The 26559-nt window shown below is 38.4% G+C and overlaps 1 protein-coding gene across 1 annotated transcript in view; it reads right to left on the minus strand.

The window, feature by feature from the left end:
* Positions 1 to 26559, minus strand: part of ALDH1A2 (aldehyde dehydrogenase 1 family member A2) — a 67977-nt gene that overhangs the window by 9611 nt on the left and 31807 nt on the right. The window contains exons 2-6 of the mRNA XM_027840805.1: positions 21754 to 21858; positions 21156 to 21296; positions 17516 to 17645; positions 2124 to 2185; positions 557 to 603 (exon numbers count right to left, since the gene is read on the minus strand). Of these exons, the coding sequence (XP_027696606.1) occupies positions 557 to 603; positions 2124 to 2185; positions 17516 to 17645; positions 21156 to 21296; positions 21754 to 21858 (485 nt within the window). The remainder of the gene's footprint in view (positions 1 to 556; positions 604 to 2123; positions 2186 to 17515; positions 17646 to 21155; positions 21297 to 21753; positions 21859 to 26559) is intronic.

Raw genomic sequence — 26559 nt, forward strand, 5'->3', positions numbered from 1 at the left:
GGGCTCCTGGTGAGAATCATAGTTGATGTGTTTCAAAGCCATATCTTTTTTTTTTTTACCCTCTGTGCCCAGATGTTATTATAGAAGTTACTCTGTTTATTAGCAAATGTATATCAAAGCTACTTGTTTCCACTTCTTTATAAATTTGGGTCCTGCTCCCCACCTCCATGCAAATGGAGACAGAAAACTGAAATCCATGAGTAAGCACACAGATGTATACATGGGGATATTGGTTTAACTTATTTTAAAAAGACCATTAAGATTATACTGTCATCAGCTCAGGCATGTATCCTGGTGGTATCAGATGTCATTGATAATTTCATTAAGAAAGAAAACAGAAATCTTGGTCACCTAGACTTCAGCCCCTGACTGTCTGAAGCTTCTCAGCTGCCATCCTTGGAGCCCTCTTCCTAGCCCTGGCAAGCTTGCAAAAATATACAAGTGTCTTGCCTTCATCAAACACTCAATTTCTTTTCCCCACAGTTGTTTATAAACTTGAGAGCCCACAGCAATGTTTTAATTCCATCCACAGTATATAAATCTTGGAGCCCAGCACTCGAGCCAGAGCAGGATGGTGAGCAGTACTTGGTCTGTCAGGGACAGCTACAGTTTGGGGGAGGATTAAAGGGCAGAAGGAGCAGGTTTGGCCTCTGGGGTTCAGATGACAGATTCTATATCATTGTGTACTGGTCTAGGAAGATTTCACTAAGTGCCTAAAAAGCAGAAGAACCTTATTCTAACTGTTCTTCCTTGTTTTTTTCAGATAGTAAATTTAACAGCAGTTAGAAGCTTGGAGAAGGGGCCAACACTGAACACAAATAATTAATTATATCCAAAGAAGGGAGACTCCCAATGTGGGAACTCCCTCCAGCAACACTGATTACAACCACCTAGGGCTTAGTAATTAAGTCATAAGGAGTTATCTTAAATAAGCAAAGATTAAGTAACTTGTCATGGGTCATGGGCTAGTAAGTGTATGAGGTAGGATTAAAATTTAGGTCTTCCTTATTCCAATTCTAACTTGCTTCTTCACAGGGACTGACTAGAGAGGTGGTATGGTTTGGTGGAGAGAGAACTGAATTTGGAGTCAGAAAAGCTGTGACTAACTTCACTGTGTGACCTTAGCTAAGTCACTTAACTTCCAGAGCCTCAGTTTCCTCAACTGTAAAATTTGGGAATTAGATTAGTTGGTCTTTAATGCCCCTTTCTACTTCTAACATCCCAAGAGACTTTGAAAATCAAAACAATTCCCCTTTCCCCCAAAATCAGTGAACATTTCAATCTGCTTCCCTATGGTTTGTAAAGGAAAACTTCTTACACCATAGTGTAATCATTTCATTTGAGCCTCCCCTTGAAATCACTGCCAGAAACTATTAGCCAGTACTTTGAAAAGATAGATTATTCAGTGATGTCCTAGGCTGTGCCAAGGGTGTGTATGAGAGGGAGAGAGAGAGGGAGAGAGAGAGAGAGAGAGAGAAAGAGAGAGAAAGAGAGAGAAAGAGAGAGAGAGAGAGAGAGAGAGAGAGAGAGAGAGAGAAGGACAATGTTTAATGGGCTGACCCAAACACTAAAGCACTACACTGATTTCCCTTTAAAAGACACACAACAGCCCGGCATGGTTTCAATTATGTCTATGACGTTAATTGTGCTGCTGTGTCTTGTGGAGTGTCTTCTAGCTAAATTCCTGTGAAAAGAAACAGTGGGAAAGAATGGGATTAAAATTCCATATAAAATAATATAATCTGCCTGGAAAGATGGTGAGTCAGAGTTCTAAGAAATAAATAAGCAAACATTACAAAGCATTCATTTTCCATAAGCTGCCTGGGCATCCATAACCAGGGGCAGGTTATTAATACTCTGTGTCTCACTTTGCTTATTTTAATCATGAGAATTCCATGACTTGAGAACTCAACTCCTGGTAACAGAGCTGAAACCCTATTAACCTGTTCAAATAAGCATTTGCAGGGAGGCTGTTAAAGATATGTCAACAACATGATCTCAGCCCTTTTTTCCCCCTCTGTAATGGAAAACACACATTGCTGAGGTCCATGTTTTATGTGTCTTTAAAGAGAACTCAGTTCAAATGAAAATAAATACGAGGCGTGAGGAGGAGATACACTCACCGGGATGATCTGTCCACATACTCCAATGGGTTCATGTCTTGTAAATGTGAAATAATCTCCATCTGAAACAGACGAGCATGGTCACTCTTTAGAATAGTTTGAACTTAAAGAACCAAAACTACAATGCAAAAGAAGAGTAGGGGAAACTGAGTAGTAGCCAGTAACAGGAAGAGAGATGAAATGTCCACGCTGAGCCACTCCTGGAAGTTCCTGTAGGAGCAATATAGCTGAAAATAGCTGAATCCAAGAATAAAAACAAAAGGAAGACAGTAAAGGCAGAAATGGAGGACATGAGTGACCACATCTTACAATAATCAGAAGTTACTATGCTGAGCACGAGTCTTTAAAAAAAAAAAAGCTACACAATGGGGGAAAAGAAAAACAGAGTAAAATTGGAGTGTCATATAATTTAAAATGATTAAACATGAAACTGAGGATCCTATAAGGAAGGTAGCATGGAACAGTGGAAAGGATATTGGGCTTGGAGTCAGAGAATCTGGGTTCAAATCCTAGCCCTCCCCTCTAAGTGGACCGAAATTGGACCTGGGATTTCATTGGTATAGGGCACTCTCAGGTGAGAGGAAATTCCTTCTATCAAGGCAAGTACTGTGACTATTTATCTGCATCTTAGTCTTAAAGAATTGCTGAGAGTATTAAGAGAAGAAATGAGATACCCAGAATCACACAGTCAATATGTCAGAGGCAGCACTTGAGGCCATATCTTCCTGGTGGCAAGTCTAGCTCTCTAATCATTATGCAACCCTTCCTCCATATGTGACACCTCAGACATTTATGATCTGTGACCATGGGCAAGTTACTTAACACTCTGGACTTCAGTTTTTTCATCTGTAAAATTAGGAAGGTGGATTAAATATTTCTGAAGGTTCTTTCCAGCTCTAAATCTATGATCCATGGCTTAAATTCTGTGAGTTCAGGTTCCTCATCTACAGCAGCCAACATTTAAAATGAAGGCTCTGCATTAGATGATCTCTAAGGCACCTTTCCTCAGGTGGGTGCAAACCCACCTATCTGTGAGACCTTGGGCAAATTGCTTCTCTTTTCTGGGTCTCAATTTCCTCATCTATAAAATGGGGAGTTTAGACTGGATTATTTCTGAGGTACCTTACAACTTAAAATCTATGATCATATCACAAAATCTACAGTAAAAGAGTACCTAATGATCTAATATAGGGCAGCTAGGTGGCACAGTGGATGGAATACTGGGCTTGGAATCAGAATGATTCATCTTCATGAGCTCAAATCTATACATCTACTAGCTGTATGACCCTGGGCAAGTCACTTAACCCCATTTGCTTCAGTTTGTTCATCTGCAAAATGATCTGCAGAAGGAAATAGCAAACCACTCCTGTATCTTGGCCAAGAAAATCCCAAATGGGATCAAACAGATTCAGACAGGACTGAAATGACTGAACCTCATATAATCTAATATACTCAAAATGCCAGCCACTGGAAAGATGTGAGGGCAAAAATACATATATATATTCTTCATACTGTTACCAAAAACCCAATTCAAGGAAAGTCTGAAAATAAACTCAATGGGCCTTAGAAAAGGAAGACAGCCATTTTGAGGGCTTCATAGAATTGTGATCAAGACCACACGTTACAGTGGAAATATTGCTATCTTTGAAATCAGAGGAATTGAGCAATAGCTAGTTGTCACAGTGGGTAGAGCACCAGGCTAAGAGTGAGGAGGATCTGAGTTCAAACAACCTCAGACACTTACTGAGTCCCTGGGCAAGTCCACTTAACCCCAATTGCCAGAAGAAGAAGAAATCAGAGGATTTTAAGTTCAAATTTTGTTTCCGTCACTTATTACCTTTGGGACCATGGACATCACTTAACCTGAGTCTGTCTCTTCATCTTTAAAATCACTTCTAAGTCCCTTTCAAATCTTAATCTACGATACGATGTCAGTGCTTATCTTCAAACAAGTAAGTGAATTGCTGTTACTCTTCCTCCTTCCTCTCTCTTTGTTTTCCTGGGAATAAGTGGGTACAGAGGATGGCTCCTCTGGATGGTTTTGCTAGAAGGAGATAATTACAAAGAAATTTTACTATACTGTTATAAGTTATACTGTTAACATTTCTGAGAAACAGGCAAAGATACCCATCAGAGATAAACCAAGACATGGTCCTCCCAGTGTCTTAGCTTTTCCTAGATAGTAAATACAAAGTACCTTAATTCTTTCAAAGCCATAGAAGACTTTGAAAGAAAGAAAGAAGAAAAGAAGGAAGGAAGGAAAGAGTTTAGCCAAAGTTAAACAAGAAATTAATATAATTATCCAGATTATGTAGCCTCCCAAAATCCAAACCACACTAAAATAAAAAAAAACCTTCCAACATCTTTCTACTTAGAAAAAGAAAATTTATTTGATCCAAATTATTCAGGTTGACTGTCTACATTATTCACACTGATGGACAAAAATAATGGAAATAATGAGGAGAAAGGTACTTTCAGGATCTTTCCTATGTCAAAACAAACTGGAAAAATAAAAAATTCAATCAAACAGTTACCAAAATAAACAAACAAATTCAGACTCAAAAATGATTGTTTTTTTTTCTTTTAAATTGAATTGACTGATTGTTTTGGTTTGGTTTAGACATGGCCAAACATCTTAGGGATGACTAGCCTTCCAGGGAAAAGAAAAGAATAATCTAAAAAATTTGTTCATATTATCAAGCAATGTAGAAGCAACCATGATATAATGGATAGAGAACAGTCTTGGAAACCAGAAGGACCTAGGTTCAAATCTTACCTCGGACACATACTGTCCCAGGCAAATTTCTAAGACTGAAGGTTGCAGGATAGTGGCCAATCTACTTCAGCAGAGTTAGTTTTCTCAGTGAGACTTCTCTATACTAATAAAATTACAGGTCCCATTCAAAAACACCAAAAACAAGTAGACAGTCTTCCTTAACGTCTCTTACAAACAGTTAAACAGAAAAATAAAAGACTTGCCCTCTGCCATTTTTAGAAAGGAGACCAAATTGGAATTACTGTTGGAATTTCCCAGGAAATCCCAAATCTTCAACTCTAGAATCATCAGAAAATAAAAGACATTGGTGAGCAATCAATGAGGTTAGCATACAAATACAAGAAGTGTTGTGATCGCCATCTGTGTGCAGTACTCATTCCTAATGAAACCCCAAAGAATCAAGTGTTTCATTTAGACTAAGGAGTGGAAGGATGGAGTTAATGTATATGAAGGCCTGCAAAATAACGGGGGAGGGGAGTCCCAAGGAGGAAAAATGAGGCTAATGAGTTGAAAGAGGGCAAAGAAAAATTTAGACAAACATTTAAAAAGCTAAGTTCTCAAGAATAGGACTTAGCTTGAAGAAGGGTTTCCCAGGGGACAATTTGGTATTGGAAACATTTAAAACTTTTCTGGATATACCGTTCACATTTCTGACAAACAGGCAAAGATACTCATCAGCAACAGACTAAGACGTGGTCCTCCCAGGGTATTAGCTTTTCCTAGATAGTAAATACAAAGTACCTTAATTCTTTCAAAGCCATAAGAGACTATTTACTGACCATTTACAGCCAGGAGACCAATAGGGAAACCACAGGTCAGGACACGACCAAACAACAACAAAAAGCACATCAGAGCATTTTAGAACAGAATGCTATGTGAGACGTGTAGTGAGGACCGGGGAAAGACAATATGATCATAGATTTAGAGTTAGAAGAGCCCTAGAGGTCATCTGATCCATTCTCCTTATTTTAAAAACGAAGAAACTGAGGCCTAGAAGGGTTAAGTGACTTGCCTGCCAACACACAGGCAGTAGATTAGAGGCTGGGTTTTAATTCAAAGAACAAGCTGGAAATCAACAGATGGAAAGGTTGAGTGAATATTTTCTGGGTACAGGGATCGGGCTAATGATGGGACCAGCTTTTGGCTCTGCTTTCATAATGGCGGTACTTTTATTAAAGTACATTTATTAAAGTGTACTTAAATACTTTTTTTCTAGTCTATTTATCTATCACCTGAAGCATAGAGGAAACAGATGAGAAGCTCACCAAAATGAGTAAGTGCCATCAGAAGATGATGCTGAAATTGTAACATTAAGCACAAATGGAAAGCTATTAGTAAATTTTAATGGACCTGGTAATAATAAATATCCCAATCTTAAAATTTTCTTGGTGATGTTAAATACCAGTAAAGTTACATTTAGTTGTTTTAGTCCTTAAAGCACCTTATGTAAAAGGGAATTCATTTTACCATTGATACTGAGCAGGGTCACAGCCATCCACAGTCCCATGCAAACCCAAGTCTCTTAGCTTTATGGGAAAGCTTGCACAATGGCATACAGACTATTGCTCTCCTGGCAGCCATGAGTTCATCCCCCTACATTCCAACACAAGGGTTCTTAACCTTTTTTTCTTTTTTGCCTCCGATCCCTTTGACAATCCAGTGAAGTCTAGTAGATAAGAGGTTTAGATAAGACAAAGTTTCTTCCCTCAAGGATCTTATAATCTAGTAGGGGGCTAAGTGAATAATAACACAGGTAGAGCATATCAAAGGATTTTAGAACAGAATGCTATGTGAGATGCTAGGGAGGATCAGGGAAAGATAATCAGAATAATGCTTTTACATACATAAAATGCATAGTATTACAAATGAAATGAATTATATTGAAATAGTTATAAATTTTTTTAAGTTTGTGGACCCTAGGTTAAGAACCCCTGATCTAGGCTAAATGCTCCTGGCTATGTGACATAGGGCATTCTGTTTCTCCTCTTTGCCCCAAAAGATAAGTAGAACCTCCTATGTCTGGGAGGGCAAAATAATGACTAGTGATTTTCTTCCATCTTTTATTTACAATATTTGATAATTATTTCTATGCTACAAGAGAAGTAGAAAAGATTATGTTATTCTTGATCTAAGCTCATTCATTTGGCATAGATAAAACTCTGCCCCTCAGTTCAGAGTTATAGTTTTAGGCCTAATAACTTCATGCCTCTCTATAAAACCCTAGCTCCATGACTCAGCAGGCTCAACTTGCATTTACCAGTGATATAGGGAGAACCTTTCAGATAACATCTGGTTTTGGCCAACAAGTCAGGATGAAACCTTGGCTCAGAAGGCTAAAAAAAAAGTGATGAGGCATCTGCACTGGAAATACTACAATGCTTTAATAACACTTCTGACTTTGCTATTTAGTCTCTTTTCCCATTGATAAAATGGACAGAACAAAGCATTCATCTCTCACCAAGCTTTTAGTGATGAGCACCACATAAAAGTGGTTCTATTTAAAGCTGACTCAAAACAATAACAACAACAAAAATCTTAAATATGGTTTTCTTTACGAAGCAGATATGTTTATATCTAAGTGTGTCCTAAGGCGAAATAACCATCTGTTTCATGTAAAATGCCTCATTATACCATGAATCAAGGAATAGTGCCATGGCAACCTGGAAAAAGCCATGGATTCTGAGACAGAGGATCTGGATTCAAATCTTGCTCTGATACTTAACTATTTTCTATGTGGCCAGGCAGTAGTCAATTAACTTTTCTGGGTTACAGCTTCTCAATTTGTAAAATGAGAGGGTTGTACTAAGTGATATGTAACAGGTTCTGTCTAGCTCTCAATGATATTGGTTATACTATGTATGGGTTAAGTCATATCCCCTGGGCACAAAGTGATACGGTGTGAAGTCATTGATCTGTGTTGATGTACTGACCGTAGTGAAGCACAGGACAGGTCAAAATAGCTTAAAAACCAACGCCAACCAAGTCATATTACTGTAACATAGGTATCCTAGTGATCTCCTACTGTCTTCTAAATGACCTGGATTCTTAATGTTAGCTTATTAGAAAAATCCAGATGACCAGAAGATTTCTTTCCCTTTTTTCATCAAGATGTCTGGCGTGAACTAATAGAATCCACATATCTATGTATTCCTAGGTAATGGCGATGGAATCAAAATAACCAGGTCAACATCTCTAACCTCTTCCCAATAGAAAATTGTCTCTACCCCCTAGAACCACTTTGGACTTTGATAGGCCAACTTTGACCTCATCTTGCCCAGATCCAGACCTCCACAGAACTTCTTGGCCATCTCTACTCCATGTCTCTGTAGGCATATCCTTCTACCCACCCGCCCCCAACTCCCCTTTATGTAGTCTTTTCCTGTAAAAATGTGAACTACCTGAGGGCAAGGACTGTCTTTTTGTTTCTGTTTGTATCCCCAGATCTTAGTACAGTTCCTGACATAAAATGAGCACTTAACGTTTTCTCTCTCTCTGTCTCTATCTCTCCCTCTCTGTCTCTCTGTCTCTGTCTCTGTCTCTCTCTTTCTCTCTCCCTCCCTCCCTTTCTCTTTCTCTCTCTCTCTGCTCTCTATCACTTGAAACATAGAGAAAACTGATGAGAAATTCAGCAAAAAAATAAGTGCTATCATAAGATATAACTGAAATTGCAACATTGAGCACATATGGAAAGCTAATTAGTAAATTTTAATGGATCTGGTAATAATAAATGGGCTGATCTTGAAAGTTTCTTTCTTGTAAAATATTAGTAAAATAAAAGCTGCAGTATCATTTTTATTATAACCTAATTTTGTCCAGGTTTTAATTCATTTGCCTTAATAAGATATTAAATGTAATTTGTAATGCCTGCTTTCTTCACTTTAAATAAAATGGATAAATGAAAAAAAATCTAGAATTATGGAAAGTAGTTTAGGTGGTTATTACTCACTTTATGTAAGTATCAGTGGGTTCCAAGGTTAAAATGATTAATTTGAGGTTCTTCAGGAACACATTTACTACTTAAATCGAGGCATTACTGCACAATTAAGTCACTGTGGGGTCAAGGATGTATGGTTGCCTCCCCAAGGGACGATATGCCTCTCCTTCCACCCAAAAGCCTTCATGCGTCATCCTGTTTGGTATGAAGTGGTAGTAGTAGTAGGAGGAGTAGTAGGAGTAGTAGTAGTAGTAGTAGTAGTAGTAGTAGTAGTAGTAGTAGTAGTAGTTGCAGTAGTAGAAAAAACAATAAAAATGATAGCAAGCATTTATATAGCACCTACTATTTGTCAGGCACTATGCTAAGCACTTTACAAATATTATTTCTTTTCATTTGTTCCTTACAACAACCCAGGAATGTAGGTATTATTTGTTGTTGTTGTTGTTCAGTTGTGCCCAACTCTTTGCAATCCTGTGAACCATATTGTCGAAGGGGTTTTCTTGGCAAAGATACTGGAGTGGTTTGCCATTTCCTTCTCTAGTGAATTAAGGCAAACAGAGGTAAGTGACTTGCCCAGGGTCATACAGCTAGTAGGTGCCCGAGGCTTGATTTGAACTCAAGTCTTCCCGACTCTAGGCCCAGTTCTCTATCCACTGCACCAAACGTGGCATATTGGTAGAGAGCTGGCCTCAGAGTTTGGAAGGCATGTTTCAAGTGACAACTCTGACACATAATGACTGCGTGAATCTGACTAAGTGATCAAATCTCTCAGTGCCCCAGTAAATCTAAAAGTTCAAGTTATGGAACATAGGTGAATTTGAATAGGTGATGGAAAAGGAGGGAATTCCCTCTAACAATTGTTACAAGAAATTCGCTTTTCTTTTCTTTTTTGTTACAATGGGGCAGGATGAGGAGGGAAAGAAAAATAGATTGAAATTTTTAAATAGAGAGGTAGAGGGTTGTTACAGATGTGAAATGTTGTATGCCCTTTCAGATGAAGTCACTATATTATTAGTTTTATTTAACTTTTACTCAGTTACCAGAGACCCCTAAAGAAATAAGAGTAATCTGTAAATGTTTATAATGTGAAAACAAAACATATCCATAAAACTTGTTTAAGAAGGCAAGAAAACGATCTGGAAATGACTATGGATGGGACTAAAAGAGAGAAAGTAGATGGAGAGAAAAGTGGAGAATCCAGGTGTTTTAGAAGCCGGTTCCCTCTGGGTTTCACAACATCCTTCCACTCATTAAGTGTTTGTCATTAACTGTGCCTGAGGGTCAAATCCATCTCTTTATCTGCTATGCTACTGCCTGGGAGCTAAGAACAAGCTTAATATTCTAAAAATAAAGTCGGACAAAGTTTGCCAACCCCCAGATTAAAAGAAGAGATGGATCAAAAATAGGATCTTCACGTGATGATTGGTCATGCATGGCTCAGTTAGTTATAGAATAAACTAGGAAATGGAAAAATTCAGATAAAAGAGTCCAGAAATTACATAACAGCGATATCATTACATTATAGTAATTAATTCAATGATGTTAGTAAATACACAATAGTATCATTATATAATATCACATAAATGTGACAACTGTTATGTTGCCTCCCATGAACCTCCAGGCTCTGATGCTCCGACAGTATCAAAAAAGGGAGAATTCACCAGCCTATCAGGATTTTTACCAATGCCAGCAGAATCACTTTACAACATGCCACACAAGCTGATGTCACCACTGAACCTCATATTCTCCTAATCAGGCAATTAACAGTAATTGATATTTACTTATATTACCCCATCACAAGCTCATCACGTTGCAGGATTTTATGAGTACTCTGTTTCCTTCTCAGGGTATGAGCTGCCTGTCTTTTTAAGGTTATGGGGCAAGGCCCAATCCTTCGATCCAAGCGAAGAACCATCTGCCTGGGACTGGAGGCCTTGTTTTGATGACTCCAACGCTGCCCACTTAGACACCCTAGATTGCTAAGTAAGAACTATTAAATATCCCCTGCTCCACCCTCCCACCCCCCATTTCAGGAAAGTCTTATGCCTTCTGATACTAAACAGACTGCAGTGAAAACTTTACAGCTGTAATGACAAACATTCAAAATGCCAACACAAACACTATAACTTGAAGTTGGCATAAAAAAGGTGCTAATACTTTTGAGGGTACTTGTTAGGATTCTCACTTCATCTTCCCAGGGGTCTGGGACTTTTTTGTTTTTTGTTTTTTTCTACATTCTGACGTTTACCCTAAGGCAAAGGACTCAAAAAAATTCTTTCATCTAAACCTTATTCCAAGACCCTTTCTAAGCCCAGGGTCCTCAGATCTCCCATTCTCAAATAGGTAGAATGGCTCATTTATTTTAGTGCTTCCCACTAAAGGACTACAGTCCTCTCTCTTTGGCAACTGTTTCTAAATCATGGTGGTTCTGGTCAAAACTCAGGATTTAGGGCATAAGGCAGCAGGCTGCAATGTAAGGAGCACCAGATTTGGAGTCAGAAACGACCTGGGTTCAAGTCTTTTTCCTGATACTTACTAGTTGTGTGACTGTGGGTAAATTACTTAGTTTCCCTGATCCTACATTTCTTCATCTTCATGTAAAATGGGGATTGACATAGTGGTTATTATTTATTATTTGAGGATCAAAAGAGATAATTTCTACAAAGTACCTGTTCTGTAAATGTCCATTATTATTATTGTGAATTTGGGGCAAAAGAGGGTCACAATTAATTTTAGAGCCAGCTGTGAATCTCAACCACGTAAATCTCAATCAGTTTTCAAGACTTTCTGTTTGCTATTTCTCTGTGACCTTCCTGAATTGTGGCATCCAGACTGAACATAATTCCCCAGATGTGGGCACCTCCCTATTTTTGTACACTATGCCTCTCTTAGTGTCATCTGAGATCTTAGAGATCATCAAATGCAACTCATTTAACAGATGAGGAATATGAGACAGAGGGTTTACGTGACTTTCCAAGGGTCACATTGATATTAAGTGGCTGAGCTGGGATTTGAACCAAGGTCCTGATGGCAAATCTAATAACCTTTTCACTGTGCCATGTTTCCTTCCTAATTTTTTTTAAATTTGTGGTTTTTTAATTTTAATTTCTTTCTTTTTTTGCTTTTTTTTTTTTTTTGCTTTTTTGGTGAGGCAATCGGGGTTAAGTGACTTGCCCAGGGTCACACAGCTAGTAAATGTCAAGTATCTGAGGTCATATTTGAACTCAGGTCCTCCAGACTCCAAGGCTGGAACTCTATCTACTGTGCCACCTAGCTGCCCCAATTTTAATTTCTTTAAATTAATTTAAATTTAAGTTAAATAAATAAAGTCAAATAAAAGTATATTTCTTTAAATCACTCAGATGACAAAACATAGCTTCTTTTAGATTATTCTACATACTTATATTTGGGCAGCTAGGTAGCACAACCGACAGAGTACCAGTTTTGAAGTTCAAATTTGGCCTCAGGCTCTCACTAGCTGAATGACCTTGGGCAAGTCACTTAACCCTGCTTACCTCAGTTTCCTCATCTGGAAAATGAGATGGAGTAGGAAATGGCAAACCACTTCAGTATCTTTGCCCAAGAAAACTCCAAATAGGGTGGTGAAGAGTCAGATACAATTGAAACAACTGAATAATAACAACAAATGTTCATATATTAGAGGCAGCATGGTGTAGTGGATGAATAGCTATCCTCCAAACCCAGAAGATCCAAGTTCAAGTGTCACATCTGACATATACCAGCTATTTGACCCTGGGTAAGTCACCGAACCTCTTAATGCTCTAGCTCAATGGTGTCAAAACTCAAAATAGAAATGGGGGCCACCAATCCATCCATAAGGATCTTTTTAAGACTGCTTAGTTTTAAAATGTAATATTATCTATATTTTATTGTATTTTTATTTATTTCCTAAATATTTCCCATTTGCATTGTAACCTGGTTTGGCAGACTGGGCACCTGACCCATGCCTTAGACACTTCTGTTCCAGCCAACTCAGACTATCAATTTCGGAGAAGGTGCTGACCTGTCCAGATCTAGTCCCTATCCCTGTGTAGCAGTATCAGTAGTATCAGAATCAGGATAGCAGAGGCACATTCGATTAGCAATTCATCCTAAAGAAGGATTACATTTTCTTTGCATTCATACAAAAACAATTTCAAAAAGATATTTGTTGACAAGAAAAAAAACTCATGATTAATAGAATAGTAAATTAATTCCCAGAAGGAAAAAAAGTGGATTCTATAGAAAAGAATTATAGACTGGATGTCTGGTGACCCGGATGCTTGGTGACCCAGATGCCTGAGCTGTCTCTTGGTCACATGACTGACCCTTTATTTTCTCACTGGTAAAATGAAAATAATTATCTTTGCCCCTTCCCAGGTCTTAAGGATGTTTGGTAGCTTGAGTGAGGTTACATCTATGAAACTGCTTTAGTGAAAGTCAATCCTAATTCTGAAGAGAGTGTGTTTTCCTATCAGCCAAGCACTGCTAGGCTGTTAATGTCTGAGTTGCTAGTGATTTCACCTTAATATGAAACAAATACAGCAACTGGACAGTTTCTAAAATACCTCATACCTCTAATACTGTTGATACCAGCTTCTTGACAGCCATTGCTTCTGATTGATTACTTTTACATATGGTGTTCTGCATAAATAATCCTAACTAAAGAAATTACCGAACTAAGGGGCTTTTTTGGTTTGTATGTCCAAAGCATTCCCAAGGAAGCACACTCCTCAAAGGGTTAGCACAAATGTTGGTGTGCATTTGGCTTAGTGAGAGAAGATGCACCCTGCTGCTCCATGCCAGGGCAATGCCTCAGTACCAGTGCAGAGTCACACGTGGGCAGAGATGGTGGGTGAGGCACAGGGTGTGCCAGCAAATTAAATCAGAGAGCCTGCTCTTCCTGGATTGTCTGTCTTCTAGACATCCCCTAATAGAGCCTTTGCTCTGCAGCTGTTGCTAAGATAGGGCAGAAGAACTCATCTGCTGACAGGATCTGTGTTCACCAGGAGCTAAGCAGTGATTCTACCCTTTCAAGGGAGACTAAATGAGGAAGTCTTTATTGGACATTGCTACAGCCCTCTAAAATAAGAAGGGAAGAAGCAGGCATATCATAAGCATCTCACATAGGACCCAAAATCCAGAGGGGAAGGAACCTGAGATGTCATCTAGTTCAACCCTCCTTATTTGACATATGAGGAAACTGAAACCTGGAGATTAAGTGCCTGGACCAGGGACACATAGATAGGAAGTGTCAGAGGTGAGATTTGAACCCAGTCCTCCGACTAAAGAGTCAAGGTTCTTTTCCCTGTAGCAAACAATGAGATTCCCTGTTGTATTTCCCCTAATTTGTGTGTGATCCTTATCCCTTGATGCCAATATGAGAAAAATAATACTGATGGGAGCAACTGTGGGTAGGAGCCAATGATGATCCTCTAAGAAGGCTTTCCTGATTCCCTGCTTTGTTAGTTTCCCTCTCCAAATCACCATTGATTTGTTTTGTATCGCCTAGACTAGTATACTTATCTATAAATACACTGTAACCTCTTAGTAGAATGTATGTTCCTAGAGAGCAAGATTATCTCATTTTTATATTTTTTACCCTCAGTGTCTAACACAGTGCTGGGTAGAAAGCAAGCACTTAATAAATGCTTATTAATTGACATTCTGATGCTTTTTTTTTTTCATTTAAAAAGTTAAAAACTACCTATACCTGGGCCTTATAGGAGCTTAACTGGGCCTTGTCTAATTATGTACCTGATACTCTCACCTGTGGCTCCAAGAAGCTGCGGCTTGCACATCAGTCACATCCTGGCAAACCATCTCAGCAGATGGGCTAAACCAGGTTAAGGGTAACCCAACAGACCTCAACCCTGTTGGAGAGTTAGGGAGGTGTCTACCCTATGCATATGAAGATTTCCCCCAGTGGAATGGGCAGATGAGAACAATTTGTTCCGACGGCCATAAAGGCAGCAGAAGCAGGTGCTGTGGAGTGCTTAGAGCTTGGTCAGACGTTGAAGACACCAAGGTCATCGACTGCATCCCAGGTCATCATGCAGACACTGGACTTTGATGATTCAGTAAGAGAGAGTGAAGCTGATGACTTTGTGTAACTCTGTTTCACTTAAATCTAATTCACATATGAGTCAAGACATCACTCCATGTCATTGGTCCTCTTCGAAATGAAGGACAAACACTGATATTGATACTGACTCATTTATATAGGTTTATTTACATTCTGGCAAAGATGCTCCAGAACAGAACCACGGTCTTCTGGGAGATCAATCTACCAATCAACAAGAATTTTAAAAACCTGCCGTGAACCAAGCACTACGCTAGGCACTGAATGTAAAGACAAAAATGAAATGTCCTTGCCCTCAAGGATCTTACATCCTAACAGAATATAAGAATGTAGGAGATATAGGGAGCCCAGGATACAATCCTGGGGAGCCCAGGCTTTCTGAAATGACCCACATGTTTTAATCTCTTAGGCTCAGGAGATTTACATTCTACAAAATGGTGACTGGCTTGTCTCTCCTTTTTGTTTTAGCTGACACCATAACCCTTTCAAGACATAATTAGAAATAAATATATAAAGATTGTATTTCAGAATGAAATCTATGAGAGGACATAAACATTTCATGGCTCAGCTCCCTTGGCTTTCTGTAGTTTCTTAATATGCTACAATGAAAAAAAAAGATATATAGTAAAATTAGATGTATCTAAGAGAATCGTAACAGAATGATCCTGAATGAATGAATGAATTTCTAGAATGAATAAATGAGTGACTAAATTACTCCTCCCCTCCATCCTTGGTTTCTGACTGACTGACTAGACTCACTAAGCCTGGTATTTAATCCGAGAATAATTTTGATAATTTTTTCAGAGTAAGAAAAGTGAAGAAAACATTATTGGTCTGTGTCCATGGTTTGTCTCTGCCTCTGTCCCTAACCTCAGCATCCCACTGGCATCACTTTTCAGAAGCTTTAGAATCTCTAGGCTCTGCCCAGTGGCCTGGCACCATTGACATTTGCTTAATTTCTTCTTGACCCTGGTCAGAGATGAAGTCAGGTAACAAGATTTGGCATTGCTTAAGTCAAGTTCTTAGGCGCTTGGGGATTTGTTTCATGAGGGAGTCTTATTCCCATAAAGGGTAGGAGCTAACTTACAGTCTGAAATTTAACATTCAGCGTGTCGCCATTCATTAAAATTAGCAAAAATATTTGTAGAAATATCTTATTTATCCATCCCTTCCTCTCTGTTCCCATATCCCTTTATGCTTGGATTGTGCCAGCAGTCTCTTGGTTACAGTCAAATATATTCTGTATGAACCACATAGTTATAAATTAGCTTCTATTGTTCTCTTATTGTTTCATGTGTGTTAATTTTGTCTCCTTCACTAGATTACAAATTCTCTGAGGGCAAGGATCTGTGATTTACATATTTTTTATTCCCACAACCAACCGTTAATGCTGTGCACACAAAAAATACTTATTAAATGTTAGTTGATGGATTCAATAATTAAGGTGTACTGTTTTGTTGTTGTTTTAGTCGTTTTTAGTCATGTCTGACTCTTCATGATCTCTTTTGGGGTTTTCTTGGCAAAGATATTGGAGTGGTTTGCCATTTCCTTCTCCAGCTTTTTTTTTTGCAAATGAGGAAACTGAGGCAAACAGAGTTAAGTGACTTGCCCGGGGTCACCCAGCAAATAAGTGCCTGAGGCTGGATTTGAACTCAGGTCTTCCTGACTTCAGGCCTGGTGCTCTATCCCAGTGCCACCTAGCTGCCCTCAAAAATATTAAAAGTACATTGCCTTCTCTGAGAATCAAGCTTAGGACCTTCAGATTATGAGACTCATGTGCTGCACTACTGACCTAAGAAGGTTTTTGTTATTGTTGTTTAGTCACATCTGATTCTTTGTGACCCCATTTGGGGTTTTCTTGGTGAAGATAATGGAGTGGTTTGCCGTTTCCTTCAGCTCATTTTACAGATGAGGAAACTAAGGCAAACAGGATGAAGTAACATGCCCAGGGTCACACAGTATCTGAGGACAAATTTGAACTCATCAAGGTAACTCTTCCTGACTCCAGGTCTGGTGCTGTACCCACTGCACCACTCAGCTATTCACCCTAAAGTATACTATGCTAGTATTAATAATTATGGCTGACATTTAGAGAACACTTTAAAGTTTGGAAAGCACTTTATATACATTTCCTCACTGGTACCTCACAATAAGTCTATCAAGTTTAGATTGCAGGTTATTATTATTCCTATTTTACAAATGAGGAAACTGAGGTAGAGTGCAATTAAGAGCTTTTGCCATTAGCCACACAGCTAATAATAGAGGAAGCATTTGAACCCAAATCATCCTATCATCCTGTCTTCAAGTCCAGCCCTTTATATTGTACCATGCTGATATGTGTAAAGTCAACAAACGGGTAAAGGAATACCTAACGTTCCTGAAGGAAAGACATGAATTTCTTGTTCAGACCACCAGAATGCTTCTGAAAGTGTGTGCATTAAATAATGGGTGTGTACTTGTGTCTTTTGTACAAGTGTCATTTTATTTAGGGATAGAAGCATGAACTGCATATGGCATATGCAAAGTATTTTTAAATTTCATAAAATCATGGAGAATTGACATCACTTTCATCCTCAAGATACTTAAAAAATTTCACTTACCTACAGGAATGGTCATCCCATGAATCTTATCTGCCCAGCCTGCATAATATCGAAGGGTTTTGATGACACCCTGCAAATCCACATAAAAAGCTTGAAGAAATGGTTTGCCACCATTTAATGATTCCATGGTCTATAGGGGGAAAAACAGAAATGAAAGAAAAATCAGCCTCTACTACATACACCATCCAGTGTTACATAGAAGTAAAAACAAAATAAAATAAAGGCTCTAACAGCAAAGATTGTATAATATCTGATCAACCAGACTTCCAGGGAAAACTAAAGATTTTTTTTGTAACTTCTAGTTTGCTTTTTATCAGACATTACATTTATGAAAAGTTCTATGATTTCCCACCAAAAAAAAATCGACATAACTTAGTTTTTCTCTTTTTCCTGAAAAAAAAATCCATATCCTTTTGACTTTTAAGCCAGAGATAACAAGTGTTTGAATGTGAGCCTAATTCTTAAGCCAGTGGACCCAATCACCACTCTGATATACAAACACAACATTTCTATAATCAATAGCAAAGATGATAATGTTATTTAAATTATGTTTTGTTAATAATGACAGCTAGCAGGAGGTGGGGGCTCAAAGACCCCATAAACAATTTGAATCTATTTAGAAGCATGAGGACAAGGGACTTTTAGGGAACTGAGGAAAATATAAAATGTTCTCTATGGTTGCCAAGGTCCCTGCTGTGAACAGAACTATCTGTGGTGCTCAGCTAATTCATTTATTAAAATCAAATAAACAAGATCTTCTCTAGGGAAGCACATACATTAACAACCAAAGGACTTAAGTTTCCCTCTGTCCACCATCATATTACCAACAATCTTTTTAGTAATTCCAGTCCTTGGTCTGTTGAATGAAAATAATTCAATCAAACAACTTCAAATGATCATCCCATAGCTAGTGTAAATGGCTGTAGGTTGGGTTAAACATAAAACAAAAGAGAGAATTTTTAAAATAAAGACCTTCAGATAAGAAAGATAAGATTGCAAGTCCAACCTTAATGACTGGCAAAATATGTCAGATTGACAGGTAACAGATAAGATAAAAACCTATGTATCTGCACAAATCCACAATTTCTTCTTAAGGATATTTTTATAGCACACATTATTGGGGAAAATTATTTTAGTGCTAACCAAGATGTAATGAAAATGTGCTCTGTCTTCATGTTTTCTCATTGGAATGAAAAATGCTATTACTGACACAGTAATTTATCCATTTACAATGTGGACAAGATGGTATTCATTTTAAATATCACATTACTTAGCTCTGCATGTGTTAGCTCACAAGAATTACAAGGATCAGGAGAAACCATATCCCATTGCTTATTAGTACTTCTTTATGTAGCCCTTGGGATGGGTTTAACATTGTCTAAGAATTAGCATGCTAATAACTAAGATCCACATAGTGAAGTGTAGAGCCACCAATTACATAGAACTTGTGAAGTCTCTGTTGACTATTGACACCGTCCAAACTCACTGTATAATTGCTAAGTTTGCACCACACTCTATGTTGTATTGACCTAAGCAGAGTCTTGGACCTTGCCATGGCTCAAGATCAGAGAAGTCAGCAGCATACTATTGGACTTCAATGGCTGTGAGATCTATTTCCTCTGAAAACTGATCAAATTCTTTGTATCTCTATTGCATTTGTTCCAAATTCTCTAATCCACAAGCAGGGATGATATAGGTGAGGTATGAAAAGGGATTTGAAAAAAGGAAGGACACAAGTTAGGAGGAAAATGACACTTCAGTCCTATACTAAAATCTAATTGTAGTAATCAAGCCAATAATCTTGGCTATAAACCTATCGCATGTGTAATTAACCTAATGCCAATTAGCCAATCTACAAAGAATCTACTTTTTACTTTTATGGAGTAAGAAGATCCCAGAGGGATTGTTGAAGTTTGAGACATGGGCAATGCTAATAATGTGAGTATGAGAAGCTAATAGTCCTGAAAGAATAGAGGTTCTGATCTGAGTAGATAATTCAGCCTGATAATCATCCTCTCACTCTATTATTGTTCAGTCATTTTTAGTCATGTCCAACTCTACATGACCCCATTTGGGGGTTTTCTTGGCAAAGATGCTGAAGTGGTTTGCCATTTCCTTCTCCAGATAATTTTGTATTTTATATCTTTGACTATACCAAAATACGGTCTGAAATGACCTTGACAAGCTGTATCAGTAGATTGAGGCTAACTCGATGAACATTAATACAGATAAATATAAAATCAGCACTTGGGTTCAAAGAATCAACTGTACAAATACAGGATGAGGAAGACATGCTAAGAAAGCAATTTGTGTGGGGAAAGACATAGAAAACCAAATGGAAGAGGTCATGTATGGTAATGTGTGTGTTTGTGTGTGTGTGTGAGAGAGAGAGAGAGAGAGAGAAAGAAAGAGAGAGAGAAATGCAATTTGATCAGACCATATTTGGAGTATGTCTTGAATTGGGGACAATTCATGGGCTGGACCGTATCCAGAGGATGATAACCTAGATGGAAAAGGAACTTGAAATAATGTCACATCAGAACTGGTTGAAGGAACTGGGGATATTTGAACCAGAGAAAAAAAGGCTTAGAGGGAATCACAATGTAGTTTTTAATTATGTAAAGGGGACTAATATTTGAAATTAGAGATTACACTTGTTCTGCTAGCTTCACCAGGGCAGAACTTAGAGCAATGGCTGTAAATCTTTGTTTAATATAGGGGGAAACATCTTAATAATCAGGGCTCTACAAATAACTTGAGACAAAGTCAATGCTCTACAATTGGGGAAACAACAATACAAATTGTGATCCCTTAACATATAGAATATCATTGTGCAGTAAGAAATGAATGACTATGAAGAGCAAAGAGAAGCATGTGAAGATTGCTATGAACTGATGAGAGTCAATTAAGCGGAATGAGGAATTAAGGAATTTTCTTTTCTTTGATGACAGAAGAAAGTCAGTATCAAAGGAAAGTATGGACTGATCTCATAGATTTGTCTTCTCCACGAAGAGTCTGCAGTTGGTTGATTATGATTGACTATCCATTTTCAAGGCCATTTCAGTCAATCATAGAACAAAAATGGCTCCCCTCTAATGACTCAAAGGTAGTATCAGCATTGCAGAATCTTAAACCTGGAAGAGACCTCAGACAGAATTCACCTAATTCAACTCCTACCCAAATCAGGAGTCTCATCTACAGCATATCTGGCAAGTATCCACTCAAACTCAACTTGATTAGCTCTAGCAATGGGAAGCTCACTACCTTTTGAGGCAGCCATTCCATTTTTGTATGGCACTGATTATAATTTTTTTTATTGTCTTCACATGGGATAAGCCTGTAAAACTCTCTTGATCCTCCTAGAAGGTCTGAAATTGTAACTTGGTACCTTATAACTAAGTGAGAAGAGAATTGCTAATCTGATCCCTCCTTCATCACCTGATTGCATACAGCCTTATTTGCCCCAGGGGAGCACCTCTCTTTCCCGGTGATCACCTAACACTCATTGCCTTTGTCCCAGACATCCAACTCCTTATCAGATTTTTGAAAAGACAGAAAAACTTTCAGGGAAATATGAGAAGAGAAATCTCCCTAGTGGATTTCAATATGAAAGGACATAGGATATTCTTGGGCTGCTTACTGAAAGAACTGCCCTGTCTCTTTCCACCAAGTCGGCTAACTTGTCCAGGAGACGCCCCCGCTCCGAAGCATCCATTCGTCTCCACACGGAGCCCAGAGAAAAAGCCAGGCGAGCAGCTCTCACGGCTTTGTCTATGTCAGCCTGTCAGAGAGAAAGAGACACAATTGCACTGAAGTTCCCCTTTACGACATAAGACCCCACATTAAGGAAGGGTAATCTAGTTTCCCGAGAAATATATTGACTGCTAGCAAGGGCACTACCAAGAGGTTCTAGACCAGTGTTTATAAACTGTTAGTATATAAATAGGCATCAGTTTATATATTTAATTCCAGAAACCTTTAATTCCATAAACTGAAACCCCTGACTCTTTCTCCCTACATTGGATTCCTCTCACACCCAGCTCCCTCCTTCCTTCTGGCTCCCTTGGGATGATAAAAGCCAGGGTTTAGAGGGAAAATTGGTCCGTAGTAGATAATTTCAGCCTACCAATCCACAGTGTAGTCTAAATTGACAGACACTACACTTGGGAACATTCTTGGTCCTCTATTTTTTGGAGGTAGTTATCTCACAGGAAGTATTCTTTCAGCAAAGTCATTACCTTATCTGCTTCTTGAACTTCACACAACTGCTCCCCAGTGGCTGGATTGTAGACTGGAAATACACGGCCACTTTCTGAGTTCTGCCATTCATTGTTGATGAAAATCTAGAAGGACAAATATTTTTATAATATTTATGAAACTGCTATTAAGATGATTGCTTCATGTGCAATGGTATATAGTAAGTCATAGAATCACAGCATCTATGAGTTAGAAGAGATTTCCTAGGTCATCTGAATGAACCCCTCACCAAACTCAGAGAACCCATCAAGTACAGCGATCCCATGCTTGTACTCAGCCCTACCCCCATACACATACGTTAGAAGAGATGCTGTAGGTAGCTACACAGATAGTAGTGAAAAACTCATAGTGAAGGAACAGACAAGGGCAGAAATTATAAAAAGTTCTCATAAGAACTCAAAACTTGGGAACTCACAGAAGACACATGACAAGGAAAGACCAAAAAGTAATGTCTGATCAGTCACTGAAAGGAGAGAAGAGAAATGTGAGTTGTGGTTGTGAATTTGATTTCTTTAGAAGACCCCACAGATAACAGCAGAGGGTAGCTGTTTGCGATAGGAAACTGGCAGGAACATACTAATTGCAGGTGAAAGACTCTTGAACATGTAGTACCTGGTGCCAGGTGAGAAAGAAAGGTAGAAAGTTCACTTTGAAGCTTTGTGCCAAAACACTTGGCAGTTAGAGTTAGTAAGGAAAAAAATAAAAAGAAAGAGCTGAGGGTTTCGGTTTCAGAAATACGGAGGGCAAAAGTAGCGACTTGCAGAGACTGCTACATTTGTGTTCCTTCCAATGACACATGTTCAGAATGTAAATTGGTTGCCCTGCTAGAGACAGTGAAGGGGCAAGAGGAACAATTCCTCTTGGAATTGGATGCTCCTCTTTAGCTTATCAGGGAGAAGTGAAGTATCCTTTTAAAGAATGGAAGAAATGCTTTACGAAGAAAAGAAAGAAAAGAAACTTGAAAAGGCAGGAAGAAAGAAGAAGAACAAAAACAAGAAGAAGAGAAGAAGGAAGAAGAGGAGGAGGATAACCTAGATGGAAAAGCAACTTTACATCACATCATATGAGGACTAGTTGAAGGAGCTGGGGATATTTGACCTAGAGAAGAAAAGGCTTAGGGGGATCATATTTGTTATAAGGGTTTTGTTTTTCTTTTATTTTAATGGGGCAGGGGGAACTGGGAGGAAGAGGAGATGGATTCTTGTTCACCGAAAAAAAAATTAAGTTTTTTTTCTTTTAAGAAAAAAAATAGAGAATAAAGTTTGAATTTCTGAAACACAGTTTGAGATATAGGAAGGGCAAATTGTTGGATAGTAAGCATCCTCTGTTGACTTAAAAAAAATCTTTGTTCATGTCCTGGGGGACAGAGTAGTCTGGTAAATAATGATTGTTCATTAGTAATTAATTATTCAGTTAATTAGATTTTTGTAGCCAGTCAAGCAGGCTAATTTACATACTTAAAAATTACTTCTTCCCAACAAAATCAGAACCCCCACAGGTGAGGTTCTATTTATTGGCCAATACCAAGGAGCACAGAGCCAGCCTGCAGCTGTTACAGGTATCAGTTGCCAAGAAAAGGTGAGTTGGGATCTGGGATGCAGGAAGGTTGTTATATTGGGAACAAGGAAGAGAATTTCCCCAGATATAATGGCAGATCACAGTTGTAGCCACCTTGAATAAAAAGAGAACAGTTCTAAGCTTCTTAAGCTGAGGGTAGGATAATATAGGGTATGGCTACAGAGTAGTTTATATTAAAATAACCTAGGAGTTTTAGTGGCCTAAACTCTCAAATATGGCAATCAAAGAAAAAAAAAACTGGGAGGGAAGGAAAACAAGAAGGGAGGAAGGAAAAAAGAAAGAAAGGAAGGGAGAGAGGAAGGAAGGAAAGAAAAGGAAGGAAGAAAAGAAGGAAAAAATATTTATTAAGCACTTTCCATGTCTCAAATACTGTGCACTGGCAATACAAAATTTAAAATCTAGACAGTTCACTCTCAAAGAACTCACACTATAACTGGAGAATATAACACATGAAAGCAAGTTCAGCTAAAGACAGGGGTATGCTGGTAAAGATTTATCAACCTGGCTAGGATGGGGTGAGGTGCGTGTGGAAAAGTTGGAGAAATGTAAGTAGACACATACTTTTAAATTTAATCCACATTATTAACACTTTCTTAAGTCTAGCTGATCAACAAAACCATAAATCAAGCCCTAATTTGTAGCATGATTTCCGAGGTGTAAATGCTGACAGTAAAAAATTTAACAACCATCTCTCATTAGAGTGGGTTCCAGCACATCCCCTGGATTCAGAGTAGGTGGGAAGGCACAAAAGTCCTGAGTGTGTAGTAGGACGAGAAAGGCAAGATGACCTTATAGCATGCCGACAGACTAATCTTGTACAAGAGGAAAGAGGTAACAGTGCTACTATATTCTTCTCTGTTCACACAACATTTCCAGTATTGTGTTAATTTCTGGTGTCATATTTCAGGGAGACATTGATGAGCTAAATAGTATCCAGGGAGAAGACTCTCCAGGATGGTAAGGGGACTGAAAACTATGGCCATATGAGGATCTGTGGCTGCTCAGTATGGAAAAGATTTTTCAAAGGAAATGGGGAATAACCAGCTATCTTACAGGATGAGCTGAAGGAACTTGAGGATGCTTTAGCTATTTTGGCTCATGATTTTATCATAAGCAAATATGGCTTTCTTCATCTATAAAATGGAGGCAAATAATAAATTGGGGTGGGGGAGGTAAAAAGAGAGAATAGCTGATGAAATTGTTTAATGTCCCCATGTCAAACTCTGCATACATTTTGCAGTGGATAGAGCTTGGAACCAGAAGACTCATCTTCATGAGTTCAAATCAAGTCTCAGAAACTTACTAACTTTGTGACCCTGGGCAAGTTACAACCCTGTTTGCCTCAGTTTCCTTATCTGTAAAAGGACTGGAGAAGGAAATGACAAACCACTCCAGCGTCTTTGCCAAGAAAACCCCAAATGGAGTCACAAAAAATCAGACACAACTGAAAATGACTGAACAACAACATTATTTCAAATCAAATGAAAGTTGGATTTAAAACTGGTTGCAGGATCACATCCAAAGAATGGTGATTAATGGATCAATTTCACTCTGGAGAGAGGGTTAAAGTTCTCAGGATTTCTGAACAGACCTTATCCAGAACCCGCATCTTCAGACAGTAATAAGCCAAACCAATATTTTTAGTCTATGAAATGATTTCTAGATGTCAGACAACCTGTTTTCAAATTTTGCCTCACACGTGTGATCCTATACATCACTTTACGTCTCTGTGCCCCAGGCAACTCTATACATGACAGACAAATCCTGTGGCTGCTTTCTATATCAGCGGATGAATCTTCCACACTGGAATTTCCTCCACACCAATCAAATCATATGTCTAGACTTAAAAAAACAAAGTTTAAATCATGGGGAACCCCCTTAGATTTTTAGCAAGGAAAATACTTGACCAAATCTTTATTACATTCACTGGCAATCTAAAGCCTTCTGAAAATATTTTGATATTTTTGGCTGTGTCATTGACTAGCTCCCTTAAAGATAACATTTCCCAAATCTGTACTGACATCTAATTTTCTTGGCATGCTGGTGAGCAAATATTTCCACAACACTTGAAACATCTCAGCTTCTCTGAACAATCTCAAAAGTATCCAAATCCTGTGCAAAAAAATAATGGTTTCCTATCATATTTCAACTGGCCATCGTACTCTCAAAAAAGAGAATTCTCAGCTTGGCTTTCCTCAAAAACTAGATGAAAAGGTTAAAAAAAATACAGCTGGTGAATTCTGGATAACAGAGCACTAACCTACTAAATCTTTTGCCAATTGAAATAGTGCAAAGAATGAAATATAACTGAATTTTTAATTCAATCCAGCAAACATTTATTAATTAGTACCTTTCTCCCAGGGTTGTTGTGAGAATCAAATGAGATAATAATTGCAAAAGTCTTAGCACAATTTCTGGCACATAGTAAGCACTATAAAAATGTTAGCTATTATTATTGTTGGGGCAGTAAGGTAGTGCAGTGGATAGAGTGCTGGGCCTGGAGTCAAGGAAGACTCACCTTCATTGAGTTCAAATCTGGCCTAAGATACTTACTAGCTGTGTGACCCTGGGCAAGTCATTTAACCCTGTTTGCCTCAGTTTCCTCATCTGTAAAATGAGTTTAGAGAAGGAAACGGCAAACCATTATCGTATCTTTGCCAAGAAAACCACAAGTGAAGTCACAAAGAGTCAGACATGACTGAAACAACTGAACAACACCACAAAATTATTATTATTAATAATTTGTAGTAGGCAAGTTGCTGGGGATACGAGGGCAAAAATTAAACTAGCCCTTATGGAGCATATAAGGATAAGTTAGAGGTGAATGTTTCTTTTTTCATCTGATGCTTCAAATATTGTTAAACTATATGAAAAACCAAGACAGGAGCTCTAATAATGCTGTCTGTGCTTTGAAAGTGAGTCAACAGCTATTTCCTAGGAAAGGCAGAACATTTTAGACCCTTCACTATCTGGTTCCTCCCTCCCTTTTCCATTACATTTTGGATTATATTTTTTTTAAACACACTACAAACTGAGTTACTTCTTTCTTCTGGAAGAGTTAGAGATTTCAGAGAATGTAACAACCTGACCTGAGCCCTAAAGGAAGAATGGATTCTGAGAATGGGAATTGAGAAGCCAACATCTGCATGGGAGGTAACTTGTATGAATACACACAGGTGAGAGAAGGCTAGCCTTTCTGTAGACCAAAG

This window comes from Vombatus ursinus, unplaced genomic scaffold (genome assembly GCF_900497805.2).
Source record: "Vombatus ursinus unplaced genomic scaffold, bare-nosed wombat genome assembly UNPS02014848.1, whole genome shotgun sequence".
Classification (NCBI taxonomy): domain Eukaryota; kingdom Metazoa; phylum Chordata; class Mammalia; order Diprotodontia; family Vombatidae; genus Vombatus; species Vombatus ursinus.